Source organism: Lynx canadensis, chromosome C1 (genome assembly GCF_007474595.2).
Source record: "Lynx canadensis isolate LIC74 chromosome C1, mLynCan4.pri.v2, whole genome shotgun sequence".
NCBI lineage: Eukaryota > Metazoa > Chordata > Mammalia > Carnivora > Felidae > Lynx > Lynx canadensis.
Genome location: NC_044310.1, coordinates 570,153 through 587,391, shown reverse-complemented (window position 1 = coordinate 587,391; position 17,239 = coordinate 570,153). Strand labels below are relative to the sequence as shown.

General features: G+C 66.3%; 2 protein-coding genes across 6 annotated transcripts; both read right to left on the bottom strand.

The window, feature by feature from the left end:
- Positions 1-178: 178 nt before the first annotated feature.
- On the bottom strand, positions 179-2,542 carry MMP23B (matrix metallopeptidase 23B). Its single transcript, XM_030325072.1, has 8 exons — positions 2,369-2,542; positions 1,875-2,014; positions 1,658-1,797; positions 1,425-1,592; positions 880-1,044; positions 696-806; positions 472-598; positions 179-386 (listed from the first exon to the last, which is right to left on the bottom strand). The coding sequence occupies exons 1-8, from the start codon at positions 2,525-2,527 to the stop codon at positions 212-214; spliced, it is 1,185 nt and encodes a 394-aa protein (XP_030180932.1). The 5' UTR covers positions 2,528-2,542; the 3' UTR covers positions 179-211.
- A 1,612-nt stretch (positions 2,543-4,154) lies between these two features.
- MIB2 (mindbomb E3 ubiquitin protein ligase 2) lies at positions 4,155-16,940 on the bottom strand. 5 transcript variants are annotated; one of them, XM_030325952.1, is made up of 20 exons: positions 16,085-16,210; positions 14,935-15,088; positions 10,436-10,705; positions 10,085-10,256; positions 9,216-9,322; positions 8,936-9,130; positions 8,636-8,778; positions 8,422-8,529; positions 7,404-7,508; positions 7,165-7,327; positions 6,948-7,081; positions 6,702-6,850; positions 6,467-6,623; positions 6,195-6,355; positions 5,972-6,098; positions 5,661-5,894; positions 5,045-5,223; positions 4,748-4,935; positions 4,595-4,660; positions 4,155-4,518 (listed from the first exon to the last, which is right to left on the bottom strand). In XM_030325952.1, the coding sequence occupies exons 3-20, from the start codon at positions 10,680-10,682 to the stop codon at positions 4,280-4,282; spliced, it is 2,874 nt and encodes a 957-aa protein (XP_030181812.1). In that variant the 5' UTR covers positions 10,683-10,705; positions 14,935-15,088; positions 16,085-16,210; the 3' UTR covers positions 4,155-4,279. The 5 variants fall into 5 exon arrangements, with proteins under 5 accessions (XP_030181812.1, XP_030181813.1, XP_030181816.1 ...); XM_030325953.1 differs by lacking the exons at positions 14,935-15,088; positions 16,085-16,210 and adding an exon at positions 16,724-16,940; XM_030325956.1 differs by lacking the exon at positions 7,404-7,508.
- Positions 16,941-17,239: the final 299 nt, after the last annotated feature.

The window sequence follows — 17,239 nt, the reverse complement described above, 5'->3', positions numbered from 1 at the left end:
CACTTGTCCAGGACCAGCTGGAGAAAGCCTTCCTTGGCCTTGGCCTGTGGGGAAGTTGGGGTGTCGGGCCCCAGGCTCCCCACATCCAGCTGAGCACAGGCTGGAGGGCCCCACCCCGCAGGACCCAAGGCTGTTCGCCCTCCCTCCCAAGAAAGGGTGCGCAGACTTGAGAGAGAAAGTGCTTTATCGGCCGTCTTGGGCCCGCGGGCGCTCAGCCCCGCACGCGGACCCGCCAGGAGTAGGTGCTGAGCACCCGCTGCCGCCGGCGCACCACGCACGTGTACGTGCCCTCGTTGATGGCGTTGGCGATGATGCTCAGATGCGCCTCGCCCAGCGCCAGGTAGCCAGGGTAGGAGAATTCCAGGGGCTCCTGGTCCTTGTACCAGCTGCGGGGAGGGTGGGGAGGCTGGGCAGGGTCCCGAGCACCCGCCACCCACCCTCGGGGGGTCACGGGGACGCAGGGCCACTCACTACACTTTGCCTTTCTTGTGGAGGATCTTCTGGCCGCAGCGGAAGGTCACGTTCCGGCCCTCGGGCACCAGCCTGGTCTTGGTCCTGGGTGGCGGTGCAGTGGCAGCCACCGTGGGGAAGGGAAACTCTGCTCCGGAGTCAGGGAGGGAGGGAGGGCCACATCAGTGCCCCGCCCCCCCGCCAGACCCGAGCTGGCACTGGGGACCCTGCCTCACCGGCCTCACCGTAGCAGAAGTCACAGCTGCTGGGACAGAGCCTCTTCATAAGTCTCCGGCGGGTGTCACAGAACCCCCTCCGTGCCCAGGATGTGCACACAAACAGTCGGTCCAGGCAGCCTGCGAGAGGGCAACCTGTCCTCAGGGCCGGCCCGGCACGCCACCCGCCAGCCCGCCTGCCCACGGCACTCACCGTAGAGTCGGTGCAGCCCCCACAGCTCGTCCTGCGACAGCGTCTTCCAGCCACGCAGCGTGGCGTTGAGGTGCATGAGAGCCCGGCCGTGCTGCGAGTGCATCAGGCCCAGCGCGTGGCCGATCTCGTGGGCCGCCACGTGCACCAGGTCAGTGAGCCAAACGCCTGCAGGTCCCGAGGGTCAGGCCCTCGGACCCTGGCCCAGCCCTCCCCGTTCTGCCCGCCAGCCTTGCTTGCCGTGGCCACATCTGCTGCGGTGCGGCCACGGAGCCTCCCTCACTCGGCACAGCCATGGGAAGATAAGAACGTTCCAGGCCAGCAGAGGCAGTGAGCTCGGCCCCCAGGAATGTAGCTCCGGTTCTGTCTCCAGCAGCAGGGGGGAGGGGGGGCAGGGGGGTTTCAGGGCTCCTGGAACCCGGGCCTGTGGCCTCTTCCCAGCCTCCCCCTTCCTGCTTACTTGACCCCAAATCATAGCCGTCACCCCCAAAGCCCTCCTGCTGTGCCCACCGTGGCGCAGAGGGCCCCACAGGAGGCCAGGCCATCACCTTTCTTCCAGCTGTAGCGCGTGGGGCCCAGGACCCAGTATTCGCTGTCATCGAAGTGGATGCCCCCGTGCGGGGGGAAGAAGGCGTGGGCCAGCTCGCCTGTCGGGCCGTCAAAGCAGTGGTGCAGGGCAGAGACCAGGCAGTCCGTGTGGTTGACCGGGTAGAAGCCTGGGGGAGCACAGGGGCTGAGAGGGGGCCGCGGGGCTGGGCGGGGGCAGGGGCACGGTGCCCACCTATGCGGAGGTCACTGGGCTGCTCGGGGGCCACCTCTCGGAAGCTGAAGGGGGACACGTCGCTCCACATGCGGAAGGCGGTGGCCAGGCCCCGCCGGGTCTCGCTGGGGCTCAGCAGGTTCCGTGGGAAGGAGAGAATCCTGGGGTGGGGGTTAAGGTCAGGGGTGGCGGCCAGGCTGCGGCACGCTCCCCTCCACATCCTGGCCCACGGTCACACCTGTAGGTGAGGTTGAAGTGGTCCCAGCGCAGCCTGGCGGGGGTCAGCGTGTAGCGGCGTCTGCGGGGCGCCTGGAGGGGCAGAGGACCAGGTCCCGGGGTAGCGAGGACACCCGCGGGATTGGGTGCGGCGAGATCTCCCTTCAAAGAAAGCAAGGGCTCGTGGGGAGGCAGTCGGGACCAGACTTGTGTCTGAAAACACTCGGAAAAAAGACTAAAGGAAACGGGGTGGGGTTCGTGGTTCAGGGAGTGCTGAAATTCCCTCCTTTGGGCTCTGTGTGTTTTTGGGTTTTCTACCCTGGTCGGTGTTACTTTTACAGCCAGAATGAAAAAGGTTACTAACCACAGGCCAGGTCGGAGTGGGCGGGGCTGGAGGCCTGATGCTGCCATCCCCCACCCCCCCACCCCCCGCCCCCGCTTCCCCCCTCCCCCAACACGCAGGCCCTTGGACCCTCGGGCCGCCCACCCTTCTGCCCAGTCCCGCCCTGCTCTCACCTGCGCTGCGCTGGCTGCCAGCCGGGCCGAGGGGGCCCCCAGCCGGGCCAGCATCATGAGCACGGGCAGCAGGCACAAGGCACCCAGCACAGCTCCCAGCCGGCCAGCCTGGGCTCGGGCCCCCGACGCCGCCGAGGACACGCAGGCCCCGAGGCCCATGGCGCCTGCGGACTCGCTGTCGGGGCCTAGGGCCCAGTGGGGCTGCGCGGGGAGGCGCTGAAGCGGCTCGGGTTACAGGGGTGGGTGCAGGGGGAGGCGCGTGCCCCTGAAGGGAACCAACTGGCCGTCCCCGCTGTCAGGACAGCCCTGCCGCCAGTGTGGGGTGCGGACCCGGGGCCTGTGGGTCGGTGGCAGCAGCTTGGGCAGGGCCTGCTGGGCGGGGTTACTTGGGGAGGGGGGGTGAGGAGGGCCAGGCAGCTAGAGAAGGGATAGAGTCTCGGGCTCAAGGAAGGGAGGTCAGTTGGGGTCCTGAGACCCGCTTTTTCCCTGGATGGAATCTCTTCGGCTCCCTCGCCACCGAATGAAGCCTGGGAGCGAAACTCCATTCCAGCCAACTTGGGACAAGTCCCCTGCCGGAGCACGCGGCCGCCTGACAGGGTCCCGGAGAAAGGGGAGGGGACTAGGAGAGTGAGTACCGGGTGCGCCGGGTGGCGGGGCAGTGGGGGCGGGGCGAGAGGCAGGGGAGGGGGCAGGTGGCCAGGGGAGTGTGGCAGAGGACCAAGCTGTCAGAGCGGGAGAGAAGGGACCCCATCGGGGTTTGGGAGGGAAGCCCGTGAGGTGCCGGGGTTGTGGGAGCCCCGGACCCGTGGCCAGGGCCAAGGCCGGGAAGGGGCCTGGGCCGGCAGGCAGGGAAGTGGTGTCCCGAGGCCCTAGGCCTCGACGGGACGGCCTGTAGGCTGCAGGAGCTGAGCCAGGCAGGGATGTTGGTGAGGGCTCCTCCGGGTTGGGGGACCTGGGATCTGGGGGTGGGTGGGTGGGGGCTGAGAAGGCAGAGTCAACAGGGATTGGTGCAGAGAGGGAGCGAGGGGAGAGGCAGAAGGCCAGACCGGGCTGGGGGTCTGACCCTCCCCGTTCTCCATCCGGGCCTGGCGCCGAGTGACAGCAGTACACCCAGCCGACGGGGGGTCAGTGCCAAGGTGCTGGCAGACAGCTCCGGGGGAGCATTTCGGGTGGTTCTTGAAAAGCACCCGGCCGCTGAGCGCAGCTTTAAGCTCTTCGTGGTTCAATATTTGCCCAGCTCAGACTGGCCCTCCCACCCTGTGTCCTGCCCTCTCCCCAGCGCCTGTACCCCCCTTCCACATTCAACGGTCCTAAGACACTAGTGGTGCCGCCGGCCCCAAAGAGGCCCCTTCCCCAGCTCCCTGTTTAGCAGGGACCCCCCCAAGGGCCACCGAGAGAACAGGGTCGGAGGTGACCACACAGTCGGCCCAGGAAAAGATTAAGGGGCCGGGGAGATGACGAGGAAGACCCCCAGCTGGGCGGACACAGGGGTTCTGGCTGACCCAGGGCTTCTAGAGGACACCACGCTCCCGAACCCCCAGGCCAGGGTCGTGAGAGGCGGCCCGTGCCTGGCCCAGAGAACGGGTCCGGGCAGGCGTCTTGTGCTGTGAGCGCCACAAAGAGCAGGACGCGCGGGGCACGGGCCAAAGCGCAGAGCCTGGATCTGGGGCAGCGGCGGAAGAGGGGCCGGTCAGGACTGCCCGCGTAGGGGGCGGCGGCGCGGCGGGGCGGGACCCGGGTGCCGACCGGCCCGGCCCCCGCCCCAGGCAGGCACCAGGCGGAAAAGTCCGAGAATCTTTTTATAAAACACGGGGTGGGGGCTTGCGAAGGCGATGGCGGGACGTGGCTCCGGAACGTGGCGGGGCGCGGCCGGGACGCGGGGCGGGGGCGGGGGAGGGGGGGTGGCGCGGACTACACGAAGATCTGGATGCGGTCGCGGATGGGCTGGCGGCAAATGGGGCAGGCGCTGAGCGCGGCGCCGCAGGGCGCGCACGCGCCGTGGCCGCACTGGAACACGAGGCGGATGTGGCTGTCGATGCAGATGGGGCAGGTGATGCGTTCTTCCATCTGCCGGTAGCGGCTCTGGAGCTCCTCCACCAGCTGCCGCGGCGGGCCGGGCGCAGGGGGCGCGCCGGCCACCTCCGTGCCGTCTGCGGGCGGGGATCGGGGTCAGGAGGGGCGGGGCGGGCGGGGGGACGTGGGCCCGGGGCCCGGCTCCCCACCCACCTGGGCGCAGCTTCTTGCCGATGACCACCTGGCACCTGATGCACTTCTTCATCCTGCGCGCACACTCTGCGGGGGGAGCGCGCGGTCGGGCGGGCGGGCGGGCGGGCCGGCGCGGGCCCCGCCCCCCGGCGCCCCCCTCCCCCCCGCACTCACCCTCGCACACCGTGCGGTGCTGGCACGGCGAGAACAACACCAGCAGCGCCAGCTCCGAGCACACCAGGCACTCGGCGGCCTCGGGCCCCGACGGCGCGGCCACGTGCAGGTTCGTCACGGTGTTGGGGGTGCCGAGCACCAGCCTGGGGCCCGGGGCCGCGCCCCCGCTGCCGCCCGCGTGCCGCTCCCTGCGGTCGGAGGAGGGGGCTCGAGGGGGCCCTGGCGGGGGCGGGGAGGGGAGGCGTTGCCGGGGGGAGGGGCGCGCGCCGGGACCCGTCCCCACCCCGCCCGGCTCACCGGAAGCGCTGCGCGCAGCCCTGCAGGGCCTTGAGCACGCGGCCCTCGGCGGCCAGGTCCAGGGGGCTCCGGCCGCGGTGGTTGGCGTAGCTCACGTCGGCGCCCTCCAGCGCCAGGAAGCACGCGACCGCCGCGCCCACCGTCAGCTCCCCGCTGCCCGGGAGGCCGGAGGCCTGTAGCTGCGCGGCAGACAGACGCCAGTGAGGGCGGGCGCCGGGGCAGGTCTCAGGACCAGCCCGGCCGCCCGGGCCTCGGGTCAGGGGCCTGAGCACCCCTCGCCGTCTGAGGCCGTTAGAACGTTAGAGCGGGAGATGGGCGGGCAGGAAAAGCGGGGGACTCCAGGGGGAGGGGCGGGGTTCGGAGACAGTACCCCTCCCCCGCCCCGTCCCCACGGGGCCGGGGGGGGGGGGGTGAGGGGGGCCCTTTCCCAGGCTGGTCGGCAGCGCATTTTCTGAGGAACGCAGGGCCCCGGCCGGGGTCGCAAGGTCGCCCCTGGCCGCAGTCCCCCAGACTGCCCCGCCCCCAGGAAGGCCTGGCTCCCTGGGCCGGCGCCCGCGGCGGAGGCGAACAGCCCCTGCGGCCCACCTCCGCGGCACCCAGACCCACACTTCCTCACCCTGGACAGCAGCTGCAAGGGCCCCGGGTCCCCCCCGGCCCCATCGGCCGCCAGGGGCAGCAGCTGGTGACGCTGCAGTGCCACGTGCAAGGCCGTGTCCCCCTCCTCATCCTCGGCATTGACGCTGCAGCCAGCGTCCACCAGCAGCGGCACGAGGCCCACGTGGGCCTGCTGCACCGCCAAGTGCAGTGCGGACTGGAGCTGCCGGTTGCGGACGTTCACGTCACAGCGGCCCTGGGGAGAGGGAAGGGGGGAGGGTGGGCACAGGCTCCGGCCAGGGACCCGCCCCCGTCCCTCGGCTGCGTCCACACCTCTCGGATGAGAATCTGGATCACCTCCCGGTGGTTGTTGAGGGCGGCCAGGTGCAAGGCCGTGAAGCCGTCCTCTTTCTTGGCATCCACCAGCTGACGTGCCCGAGCTAGGATCTTCCTGACAGCTCTGGGAGCAGGGAGACGCATCGGGGGTCGGTCGTGTCCCCAGAGCGGCCCAGCAGCTCGGGAGGCTGGCCACCGGCCGTGCCCACCCCAAACTCACAGTGTGTGGCCCTTGAGGGCCGCGTGGTGCAGCAGGGTGAAGCCCTGGCTGTTGGTGGCAGTGACGTCGATGCCCGGCACCTCAGTGAGGACCTCCACGATGCCGCTGGCGCCGGCGCCCGCCGAGATGGCACAGTGCAGGGGTGTGTCCGCATGGGCGTCCTGCCGGGGTGTGTGTGTGGGGAGGGGGGGGCAGCGGTCACTCGGCAGGGAGGTAAATGCCACTGCATCCTTGACCCCAGGGGTGGTAGGGCCAGGGGACCTAGCACTCACAGGCAGATTGACGTCACAGCCGCGCTCACACAGGACCCTCACCACCTCCAGAAAGCCCCTCCGCACGGCCACATGCAGCGCTGCGCTCCGGGTGCCGTTGAGGGCATTGGCCCCGCACCCGGAGCTCAGGAGCACCCGGGCAGCCTCGGGCTGGTTCCTGGCGGAAGAGGGAGCGGGAGGCGCGCTGCGTCCACCTGCGGACCCATCCCCCACCCCGTCCCCGCCGGGGCCTCACCCCAGGGCCGCGTAGTGCAGCGCCGTGTTGCCCTCATCGTCTGGCAGGTCCGCGCCCGCCCGTGCCTGCAGCAGCAGCCGCACCAGCTCCACCTGGCCCAGGTAGGCAGCCACCTGCAGGGCGGTCCTGCCCTGGTTCTTGGCGTCCACCTGCCAGGAGAGCCAGCAGGTCAGTCCCCAGCCCTCTGTCCCTCTCCCTGGGGCTGGCCGGCGGAGGGGTGGAGAGGCAGGGGTCTCGGGAGCTCGCCTGCTCTGGGTGCCGCCTCAGCAGGTCCAGAGCCCCGGCCATACTGCCTAGGGCCACCTCCACCACCAGTCTCCCTGGATGCTCAAGGTCGCTCTTCTGGGCTCGAAGCTTGTCCAGGGCAACACTCAGGGAGCCTGGGTGGGGCAGGGCTCGAGTTAAGTGGCGGCCCAGGGGGCGGCCCTGCCTCCCACCGGCCACCCAAGCTGGGTGCCCGCACTTTTGTTCTCCCTGGCACGCTCTGCGACGTCCAGGTTGGCATCTTCCTCAGGGCGGTAGGCCACCAGGCAGGAGGGGCTGAAGGTCCACAGCTGACCGCCGACTGCCACACGCAGGTTACCGTCTCTGAAAACTTTTACCACCTTCCCGACGCGGCCCAGGGCCTGAGTGGGGAGAGGGTAGGGTCACAGGCGGGTCTCCCAGGGGGTGAGGGAGGCGGGGGTGGGTGGAGGCACTCACAGGGGCCATGTCATCTGTCCACTCGCCGTGCCCAGCTTGTAGCCGCTTCACCGTGTCGAGGTCATCAATGACCCGCACCACGTCACCCACCCAGAAGGCGTTGTGCTGAGTGACAGACAGGCATGTGAGGGGCACCCCCCAGGCAAGGGTGGCTGCCCGGGGCCTTAGAGCAGGGAGCCACCTCCACTGAACTCCACAGGATAGGCGAGCCTCAACTTGACCCTAGCACCTGACTGAGAGCTGGATGAGGGCCACAGTGACCAGGGCAGCCCTGGGTGGCCAGCCCCAGAGCCGTGGGAGCGACAGCCAGAGAGGCACCCAGGCAGTGACACCCAGACCAGACCAAAGCCAACTCTGGGGTGAAGGCCAAGGCGGGCCTGACCCTATGCACCACTGGAGGGGCAGGCAGTGTGGCTGAGGCCAATCTAGACCAACACAAGGATGGGGGTGGGGTCCTGGGACGACCAGGGGCATCAGGAGCCACTCCTCCCCAGTCCCCAAACCTTTCCTGGCTGCACCCTCCCTGTACAGGTCTTGCTCTACAAACCGTCTGTCCTGTGATACCCGCCCCCCCCCAACCCCCAAGCCCCGGGTCCAGGACCGTGCTAGGGGTAGCCACCCCACCCACACAACCCTGCTTCCCAGTGTTCACCCGCACCCACCCCCGGCTAAGTGTCCACCCTCCGTCCTGAAGGGCCTTCTCACTGCTCCCGCTTGCTGCCCCCCATGTGCTCCCCACACCCATAGGGAGCACTGTTTAGAAAGTCACCTCCCACCTGTAATGCAGCAGTGGCTTCCTTAGGCCCAGGATCAAGCCCCCAGCCTCCGCCAGCCCCCAGTGCCTCACCCTCTGGATCCCTGTACACCTGGATCCCTCTCCGTGGAACTCAGTCCCTTCCAGACCCTGTAAAGCCCCCCCCTCTCCCTTCAGGGTTGGAGAAAGGCATTCCCAGAGCTGAGCAGGTACACGGAGGGGTGCAGAAGCGAACAGACGGGCTCGGCCCAGCCCCCCATGCACCTTGGTGAGAGCCCCAGGGTGGAAGGTCCAGCGGGTCTCATGGCCGAACTGCACGCGCACATCCCCACGCTCCGTGATGCGGTGCACGGTGCCCGTCTGTCCGATAAACTGTGGCGGGTCATGGAGACCGTGGCTGGGTGGAGCGGGAGGGCTAGGGGTCCAGAGGATGCGGGGAAGGGAGGGTACGGGGGGCTCAGGAGGTGGGGCGGCTCACCTCCGCCATCCTGGGGTTCCACCCGCCGTGGCCTTCCTGCATCTCCCTCAGGATGTCTGTGTCCAGCAGACACTTAACCTTGTCCCCGTGCTGGAAAGGCTGGCCATCAGCACTCACCCTGCGCTGCAGCTCTGCCGGCTTGCCTGGGGGCGGGCAACAGGCCCCCCTCAGCAGCATCCCTCCTCCCCGGCACCTCCAGAGGTCAGCCCCCACCCGGCGCCGCCCCAGGACCCCGCTGGGGCAGGAGGGCGGCAGGGCGGCAGGGCAGGCGGGTGTGGGCTACTCGGGGCCAGCCCCTACCGAGCCTTGGCAGGTGCTCCTTGTAGTAGAAGCCACCGGCCGCCTCGCCTACACACTTGAGGTCCACCTTGCCCTTGTGGCCCACTCGGTACACATTGGTGGTGCCATCTGCCCACGTCACACTGGCCACGCTCCGGCCTGTCTCCACATCCCAGCCACGGATGTCCACCACTCGGCCTGGCTTCCCTTCCCCGCCTGGGGAGACAAGGGTCCCACCAGCAGGCTAAGCCCGTGCCGTGAAGCTGAGCCACAGCCAGGGGCGGCCTGGTCCCCCACTCACCGTCCTGCGAGCCCCACTCCCAGTCAGGACCCCGTACCACCTTCGCCCCCTGGAAGATGCCCCTCAGCGGGATCCTGGGGAGGCCCTGGCGGGGACTCAGCGTGACCCTGCAAGAGAGCAAGTGGGTGCTGGGCCACACGGGAAGCAGGGCGACGTGCAAGCCCTCCGGCCCACCCAGCTCTCTTGCCCTAGGGCGGCTGGCCCAGCAGGTCCCTGCCCTCCGCTCTGGGCCCCTCACAGCAGGGCCTCTGTGTGCAGTCACTTGGCACCCAGCGCCTCCTCCCGGGCTGAGCGCTGTTAGGGTTGTTCCCAGAGCTCTGCACACAGCCTGGCCCGGAGAGGGCTCAGCGCGTAGAAACGTAGACATGGAAGAATGACCAGAAGCGCCCAGGCAGCTGGCCCTGCTCCCACTCTGGCCAGCAGGCAGCCGGGAGCCAGAGCACACACCGCCCCTCCACGCGCACGGGAAGCGTCAGGGAGCCGTGGGTGGTGCCTCTGGGGGGCCACCCCAGCCCAGGGGACTCCTAGTTCCATCCCCCCGCCCGCCGTCCCAGCAACGGTGCCTCCCCAGCTACGCCTTTGGGTTCGCTCCCAGCACAGGCCGCCCGGGGGCTTCCCCAGGGGACGCAGGCCACCTCCGTGTCCCCACCACAGCTGCACCGGGGAACCAGCCACGCCTGGCTCTAGGGCCGGTGCCAGGACAGAGTGGACAGGCTGCCTTCCACGGAGGTGGGCGGGGGGGGGCGCTGGTGCCAGTGACCAGGCCTCTGGAGCGACCGTGACCTCGGCCACACCTCAAGGAAAGGTGCTGCAGGTGCTCTGGCTGTCACAGGCCAGGGCCCCGACCCTGCCAGGCGGGCGGAACTCACGGGCGCGAGTGGGCCGTCTCGTAGCGCTCGAAGGCGTGGGTGAGGTCGTGCTTGCCGTGCATGTAGCACTGCGTGCACAGGTCGTAGTCGAAGCAGACGCGGCACTTCCAGCGCATACCCCGCAGGCCGTGCCTCTTGCAGCAGTCGCAGACAATGTTGGGGTGGCGGACGCCTGGGGGCGGGGCAGGGTCAGGGGACGCGGGGCCTCTGCCCCCCACCCTCCAGGGCCGCTGTCTCGTGCACCCATCTGGGCACCGTCATCTGTCCCCCGCCCAGGGCCCGCCACCACCCCACGCACAGATCTGGGCATCGTCACCTGCCCCCTGCCCCTCCAGGGCCCACCACGCGCACCGATCTGGGCGTTGTCGTAGAGCAGCAGGTCGTGCGCGCCCTGGTAGCCTGCGCGGTAGTTGGTGCGGGTGCCGTGGTCCCACTGCACGACTACCGTGCGGTCAGGGGTCGAGGGGCTTCCGTGGCGGCCAAGCTCCACCACAGTGCCCACGCCGCCCTCGCCGCCATCCTGCTGGCCCCACTTCCAGTCCACGCCGCGCACCACACGCATGCCCACCTGCACGCCTGCCTGGGGGTCTGGGTCCATGGTGGGCACGACTGCTCCGGGACCTGCAGGCAGATGGTACCCTCAGGCCACATGAAGAAGGCCACACAGGCTCTTGCCAGTTCTGGGAGGGCTACCAGAGAGACACGGTGGGGAACAGGTCTGGGGGAGCTAGGCATGGTGTGTGGGGGTGAGGGGGGGGAGCATGCGCAAACGCCCTGGGGCAGGGAGAAGCGTGGTGAGCATGTGCACTACAGACCAAAGGAGGCTCAACTGGCCACCGGCTGGTGGAAGGGGACACGGGCCACAGAGGCTCAAATGGCACCTGTCTTCGAGGAAGGGTGGGATGCCCCTTTGGAAAGTCCTCTCCAGCCACTATGAGGTGCCGCCCTGTGGTGAGCAGGGGCAGAAAGAGGGCGCAGTCCCGGAAAGAGGACACTGGATCGCCAGGGAACGAGACCTGGCAAGGTAGGGACCCTCAGCAAATGCTCGTGGAGCGTCTGCCTCTGCTAGGGGGTCCGGTTCTGGGTGGTCGGCACACAGTGGGCCATCAGCACATCTTTGTTTGAAAATTAATGGATTGGGTGGGGGGGCCCTGAGTGGCTCAGTCGGTTGAGCGTTTGACTCGGGGTTTCGGCTCAGGTCGCGATCTCACAGTTCCTGAGGTCAAGCCCAGCTTCTGGCTCTGGGCTGACGGTGAAAAGCCAGCTTGGGATTCTCTCTCTGCCTCTGTCTCTCTCTCTCAAAATAAATAAGCATTAAAAAAATTAATGGATGTAAAGTAAGACAATAAAACTATCAGAAGAAAACACACTCTTTTGTGCAGCCAGTTTCGAAGCTGGGCTGCACTGAGGTCCAGCGTCCATCAAGACACCACTAAGAGAATAAACACCCAGCAGGCCCGGAGGACGCAGCGGCCACGCACACAGAGCACAGGGAGCTTGTGTCTGGGGTGTGGGGAGAACGTGCAAATGCACGCAGCCCAAAAGAAAAGGGGCAAAGCACTGGCATAGGTCCCCCCACCCCCCGCAAAGACTAAAAAACACATCTGGTCACCAGGCCACTGCTCGAGTGTGACACTATCCTAGGTCATAGACAGTGCCTCAAGGTCACTCCGGGCCCTGCTTCTGGGGTCTTCTCTGCAGAACCGTGGTCTGCCCGCTCGACTTGTACGAGATGAGGTGGCGCCTGTGTTCACAGCAGCACCCTCCCCCGTATGCTCAAGGGTGAACTGGGTCACGAGGCATGATTTATCCCCAGAGGAACACACACCCACCACACCGTACGCAGGAGCCGCTGGGAGGCAAAACTCTACAGGTGCTGAAGGAAAGCAGCCACGTACCCGCTACCTGGATCCATTTACAAGAAGTTCACAACCAGGACAAGCAAATTCACGGTGGTGGAGGCAAACATGGGGCTCTGGGACCCAGAGATGTACTATTTCCTGATGTGAGTGATGCTTATGTGCCTTTGCAAACTTGGATCACTTCTGACCTGGGACCTGCATTACATGTTTCTTCAATAAAGTATTTTTAACTAATGACAAGAACGGATTTGAATGACCGTTAAGAGAGAAAATCAACAGCACTTGGAGAGGGCCCCAGGGACTCCCAGCCTGTAAGAGAGCAATCACCACTCCACTTCTGCCACGGTCTGCCGTGTGGCCAGGAGGACCCCGACGCTGTGAAAACATCTGGCCTGGGTGCTGTCCAAGGCAGGGCTGGGTGTGAACCTGGGAGGCCGGAGGGACACTGAGGCTGGCTGGGGTGTAGCTGAGAAGCAGACAGGCTACTGCCAGCTTCCGTTAGGGCCCGGTGGCCCCGCTCAGCCACAGGACACTGGCCAGCAACAAGGGAGGAAAACCACAGGTCACTCCTCCGCCTGGGGCCCTCTCCGAGGTCCTGAGTCCCACCCCCATCCCCATCCCAATGCTCCCAGGCCTGGACAGCTCAGGAAACTGCCATCCAGCCAAGGCCACAGGCGGGCAGACAGGAGGGACGGTGGTCAGACTGCCAGAGGCAGGGGCCGAGCCCCACGGACCATCTGACGTCCACCCTCTGCCCAACTCCATTCTGAGGCCCACGTCCCACCCAGGGTGGGCACCAGAGGGGCGCTGCCCATAGGGCTAGGGCCTCAGTCCATGCCTGGCCTGCATGTCCAAGGCAGTGCGCCCCTCGGACTCTTAGAGGCAGGAACCACCCGGCCAGGTCTGACTGTTGCAAATTCTCCCTCCCAGACGGGCTCCCTGTGATGCTGCTTCCTCACCCCACCCAGGCAGGACCTCCAAGGCTTCCACAGAAACAGGTGCACGTTTCAGAAAGATAAACCTTCCCAACCCATGAACTCATTAGCAGCCTTTCCTCAAGGAAACTCCTCATTGCTCACTCACCCCGACGGCCTCACCTCTCAGGCCACCCTGCCTCCCCGCACTGTCGCCTCTCAGCTGCCTTCCTTTCTGGTCTCTGGCCCTTGCTGAGATGGGGCAGCCGGGCCTGAGACCGCAGCAGACTCCAGCACCAAGAGCTTCCTATTTCTTCCACGAGCCCAGGCCTGCCACCCGAGAATGCCTGTCACCCTTGGGTGCCAGCAAGCTCCAGAGGAGGGGGGACATCCTGGGGGTCAGGTCCAGTGGGCCGCCCACATGTAGCCTCAGCCTCCTGCCCCCCCATCAGCAGCTGCCACACGTGTGTTTCTTAGGCGGAGCAGCACGGCCTGAGCCTGTGGCCTGCCGGCAGAGCAGTGGCCGGCCCCTTAGTGTACAGGCCCCACCCCTACCCTGCCAGATGCTCCTGCCTGCTGGGAAGCCACCAGAGCTGGCTGTGACAGACGGGTCACACGGAGCTGCTCCCTGCCCTTCCCAAATGCTCTGCCGACATATACTCCGCCACAGTGGGCCTCGTTCCAGGCAACCGCAGACCCAGACAAGCCTAGGCAGACAGGCCCAAGGAAGGTCCCTGCCTGCAGAGCCCAGGAACTGGCCCCACACTGTAATAAAGGACTCGGCGCAGGAAGGGACCCTGCGAGTGCCACGAATCAGTGCCATGAGCCGTTCCTTGGCCAGGGTGGCTTGTCCTCTGTGAGGCCAGCCTGTCAGCCTGCCCAGCCAGCCACACCTGCCCGCCTACTGACCTCAGGGACCCACCAGCCACGTGCTGCAGAAGCACTTCCAACAAGACACGGTGGGGGGGGCACCCCAAGAAGGAGAGCAAGTTGTGCCCATGCCTGGCCCTGCCCTACGGGAACAGGCAGAGAACAAAGAGGGGGGTGGGGGGATGCCCGGAAGGGTCTGTGGGAAACCAGGACCAGGCCTGAGCCGCCGCCAGCCCCACGTGGGGCAGCAGGGCAGGTCCCCAGGGCAGCCCAGCACCTGTTACACACGCGGTCGGTATTTTTAGCACAGCCGGCTCTCCCCTAGGCCTGGCAGGTGGGCTGCCAACCCCCCCAGGGCTGTGCCTCACGGGAACCCACCAACCCATGTGGGACACAGCCCGATGGGACACACAGGCCGTGGGCTTCTTCCTGCCCCTCACCATGTGCACCCAGACCAGCACCCCTTGAGGAAGACAATGGAGAAGAGAGAAGCGGCCTGCTCTGGAGACACCCGCGGCCCTGGGAGCCTCTTTGTCTCCTCGTCCCCAGCACCTGATCCCCGCACGTCTTGAGGTCTGCCCCCTGCTTCAGCATCTCCATCCAGCATGGTGTCGCCTCATCTCAGGCCTGAGCAGAGCCTCCAGCAACACCTCCCTGCTGTCCCCTCCTACATATCCACCGCAGAGATCGGACACCCGGCTCCCGGGCCTTAGGAACGTCTTGGCCCAGCATTCTAGCACCCTCGTGAGGAGGCCGGTAGCTTTCCAGGTCTCTCCATCACTTTTCTCCTCCCACCTCTCTGCCTGGTCTTTGTCACTGTCCTTGGGGGCCCAGCACGTGCTGATCATACCCCCAGGTACCCAGCCCCCAACCCCCCATCAGGACTCTCTACTTCACTTTAGACAGTCCCACCAGAGGGCTCGGGAAGGGCATGGCAAGTGGGGAATGGACCAGAGTCAGGAGTCAGGAGGCAGTGACAAAACCCAGAGGGGCTACAGAGAAAGGGGGCACCCTTTCAGTGGGATATTCACCCAGAGACTTATTTTTTACTTCCTTTACCAGAAACACTACACTCGGACATCTTCCTCAGAGCTCACAGGCCACACCCCTGCCTGGCACCCAAACGCCCTCAGAGGTTGTCGCTAGGAACGTCAGAGCAGCAGGGTCCGGGTGACAGATGCACATCAGCAGAACTGTAACTTACCTTAGAACACGAACCAGCCTCGAGTCAGCATCCCAGACCTTTAGCTGCTACTTCTTGGGTCACAAATTTGACAGTCTCCAAGATTTCCTGTTGGAAACTAGCAACCATGCCGACACAGAACGCAGCAACCAAACAGGCAGCCAGCGAAGCAAGTCTGGAGAGAACGTTTTTTAAAAGGCAGTTTTACACTTTTAGCATTTACCATTTCAAGCAAGCAGGCGGACACCGGGGTCTATTCCGGGGGTTTCTAGTTTCTCGTGTCTCAAGGAACTGTCAGCTCTTGGGAGGCAAAACGATTTCCGAAATATGCACGAGGACAGTGTAGAAATAAGGTGTCTTCCCTATTTGTGAATATTTTATTGGAAACACTTTTAAAAGCCATAAAGATCAAATACCACTTAGCTAAGAAACGGGCAAACTGCCTTTATTCAAAGGAACACAGTTACATGACACTGACACGGCATGTGACAGGCAGCTGCCACTCCTTCCCCTGTGCCTCCGGCTGTGTCTGATGATGCCGTTTGAATCAACACCATGTGGCGCACAATCAACTGGCAAAACTTGGTGAACCACAGGCTCCTGTCATGTGGCAGCTCTGGCCACGACAAAGGTGGACATCCTGGGTGCTGGGGAGTCCGGCCCATTAGGGACCAGGGTGAAGCCCTGAGACGAGAGCCCAGGAAACCCAACTTGGCCCAGCAGGAAGACCTGCCCAACGCCTAGAGGAAGTACAGGACTGTCATCAGCTGACACCTGCCCCGCCCCCACCCCCCAGACGAAAGGCCTCAAGAACCCTGAAGACTGGGGCGTCCTGCCCCAACCACGGCCCAGGGCCAAGCCGAGTGGGAGCAAGGCTTTCAGATACTTGTTGCATCTGCAGTTGACAGGAGGGGACCTGCCAGGAAGGACTGGGTCTGCCTCATCCCCAGCCCCGCTCGTGCGCACCAGGAAGAAGCCTTTTTGTCACCTTTCCTTATTTCTTCATTTAGATATGAATTCAGAGCATGCCGGAGCAGAATTACGTATCACCCTCACACATACACACACACTCAAAAACAACTAAAACTCCTCTGACATGGCATCAGATAGAACCCACAGCATGAAACAGCCAGCTCCAAACTCTCACACCACAAGCCTGTCGAGAGCTCACCTGTCTGGCCGTCCAGTCGCCCCCCCTGCCCGCCTGGACACTGGTGGGCAGCCCTGATGCCTGGAGACGTGGGGACCGGCCTCTAGCCTCGCTGAGCTTCAGCGCAAGCCCTGAGCCATCCAACCCTGTGGCGCCTGGGAGATGCCAACACGCACAGTTAGCACCTCCGACGGGACCGCGGCGAGCGGGCTGAGCTAGCCGGTCTGCTCCTGGGTTGCCCGCTGTCTACATGCCCACTCCCGTGCAAACACCGCGACACCCGGCGCTGCCCCAGAGGCCTGCAGGGCTCCCTGGGCTCTGGCGGCCTTGCTCCTACTGCAGTAGTCACTGTCTGAGGCGCGCAGGAGCCGCAGCGCCCGAACACGACCTGCGGCCGGGAGCGGAGCAAGAGGGCTGGCGGCCCGGGCGCTGCAGCCGTCAGGGCCCGGCGCTGCGCCCCGGCCGAGGCTCCGCGGGGGACAGCGGGGGTGGGCCGGGCCGGGCCGGACTGGGCAGAGCGGGCGCGCAGCCCGAGCGTGACCCCGCCCTACCGGCCCGGGTCCGCCCCGCCTCCTGCCACCCCATCCCCCTTCCTCGGGAAGCCGCCCCGGGCCCCGACTGAGGCCAAACCCTAGTGCCCCCGTCGACCCCTCCACTTGCCCGTAAGTTTGCGTCCCGCCCGTTCGGCGCGGGAGCTCCGGGGGCCCGAGAAGCGCCGGTTCTATCTGCTAGTGACCTGCCAAGCGGCCTCGGTGTGCGCGGCAGCCTGCCCGTGGCCCCTCTGCCGCTCAGCGCCCGCCAGCCAGGCCGCCCCGCTGCGCCGAGACCACCGGCCGAGGCAGGCGAGGACCCCAAGCTCGGGGCTCTTGGGGCCGCCGCGGAGCCTGTCGGGAGTTGTAGTGTGCAGCCCGCTGGGGCCGGAGCTAGAGGGGAAGGGTCCGAACCACAACTCCCAGGAGAACCCGCGGCGGTGGTGACGCACGCGGCCGCAGGAGGCGGGGCGTGCGGGAGGGAGTCCCGGCCAGTGACCTGACAGAGACGGGGAAGCCTGCTGCATTGCTCCCGGGAAAGGCGCGAGCTCGGCTCCCCGCCAAACGCGGACGGAAGGCGCGTACACATCGGGCAGCGTGTGCCACACGTCGTCGAAAGGCTGCGGCGGCCTCGGCGCACTTCGCA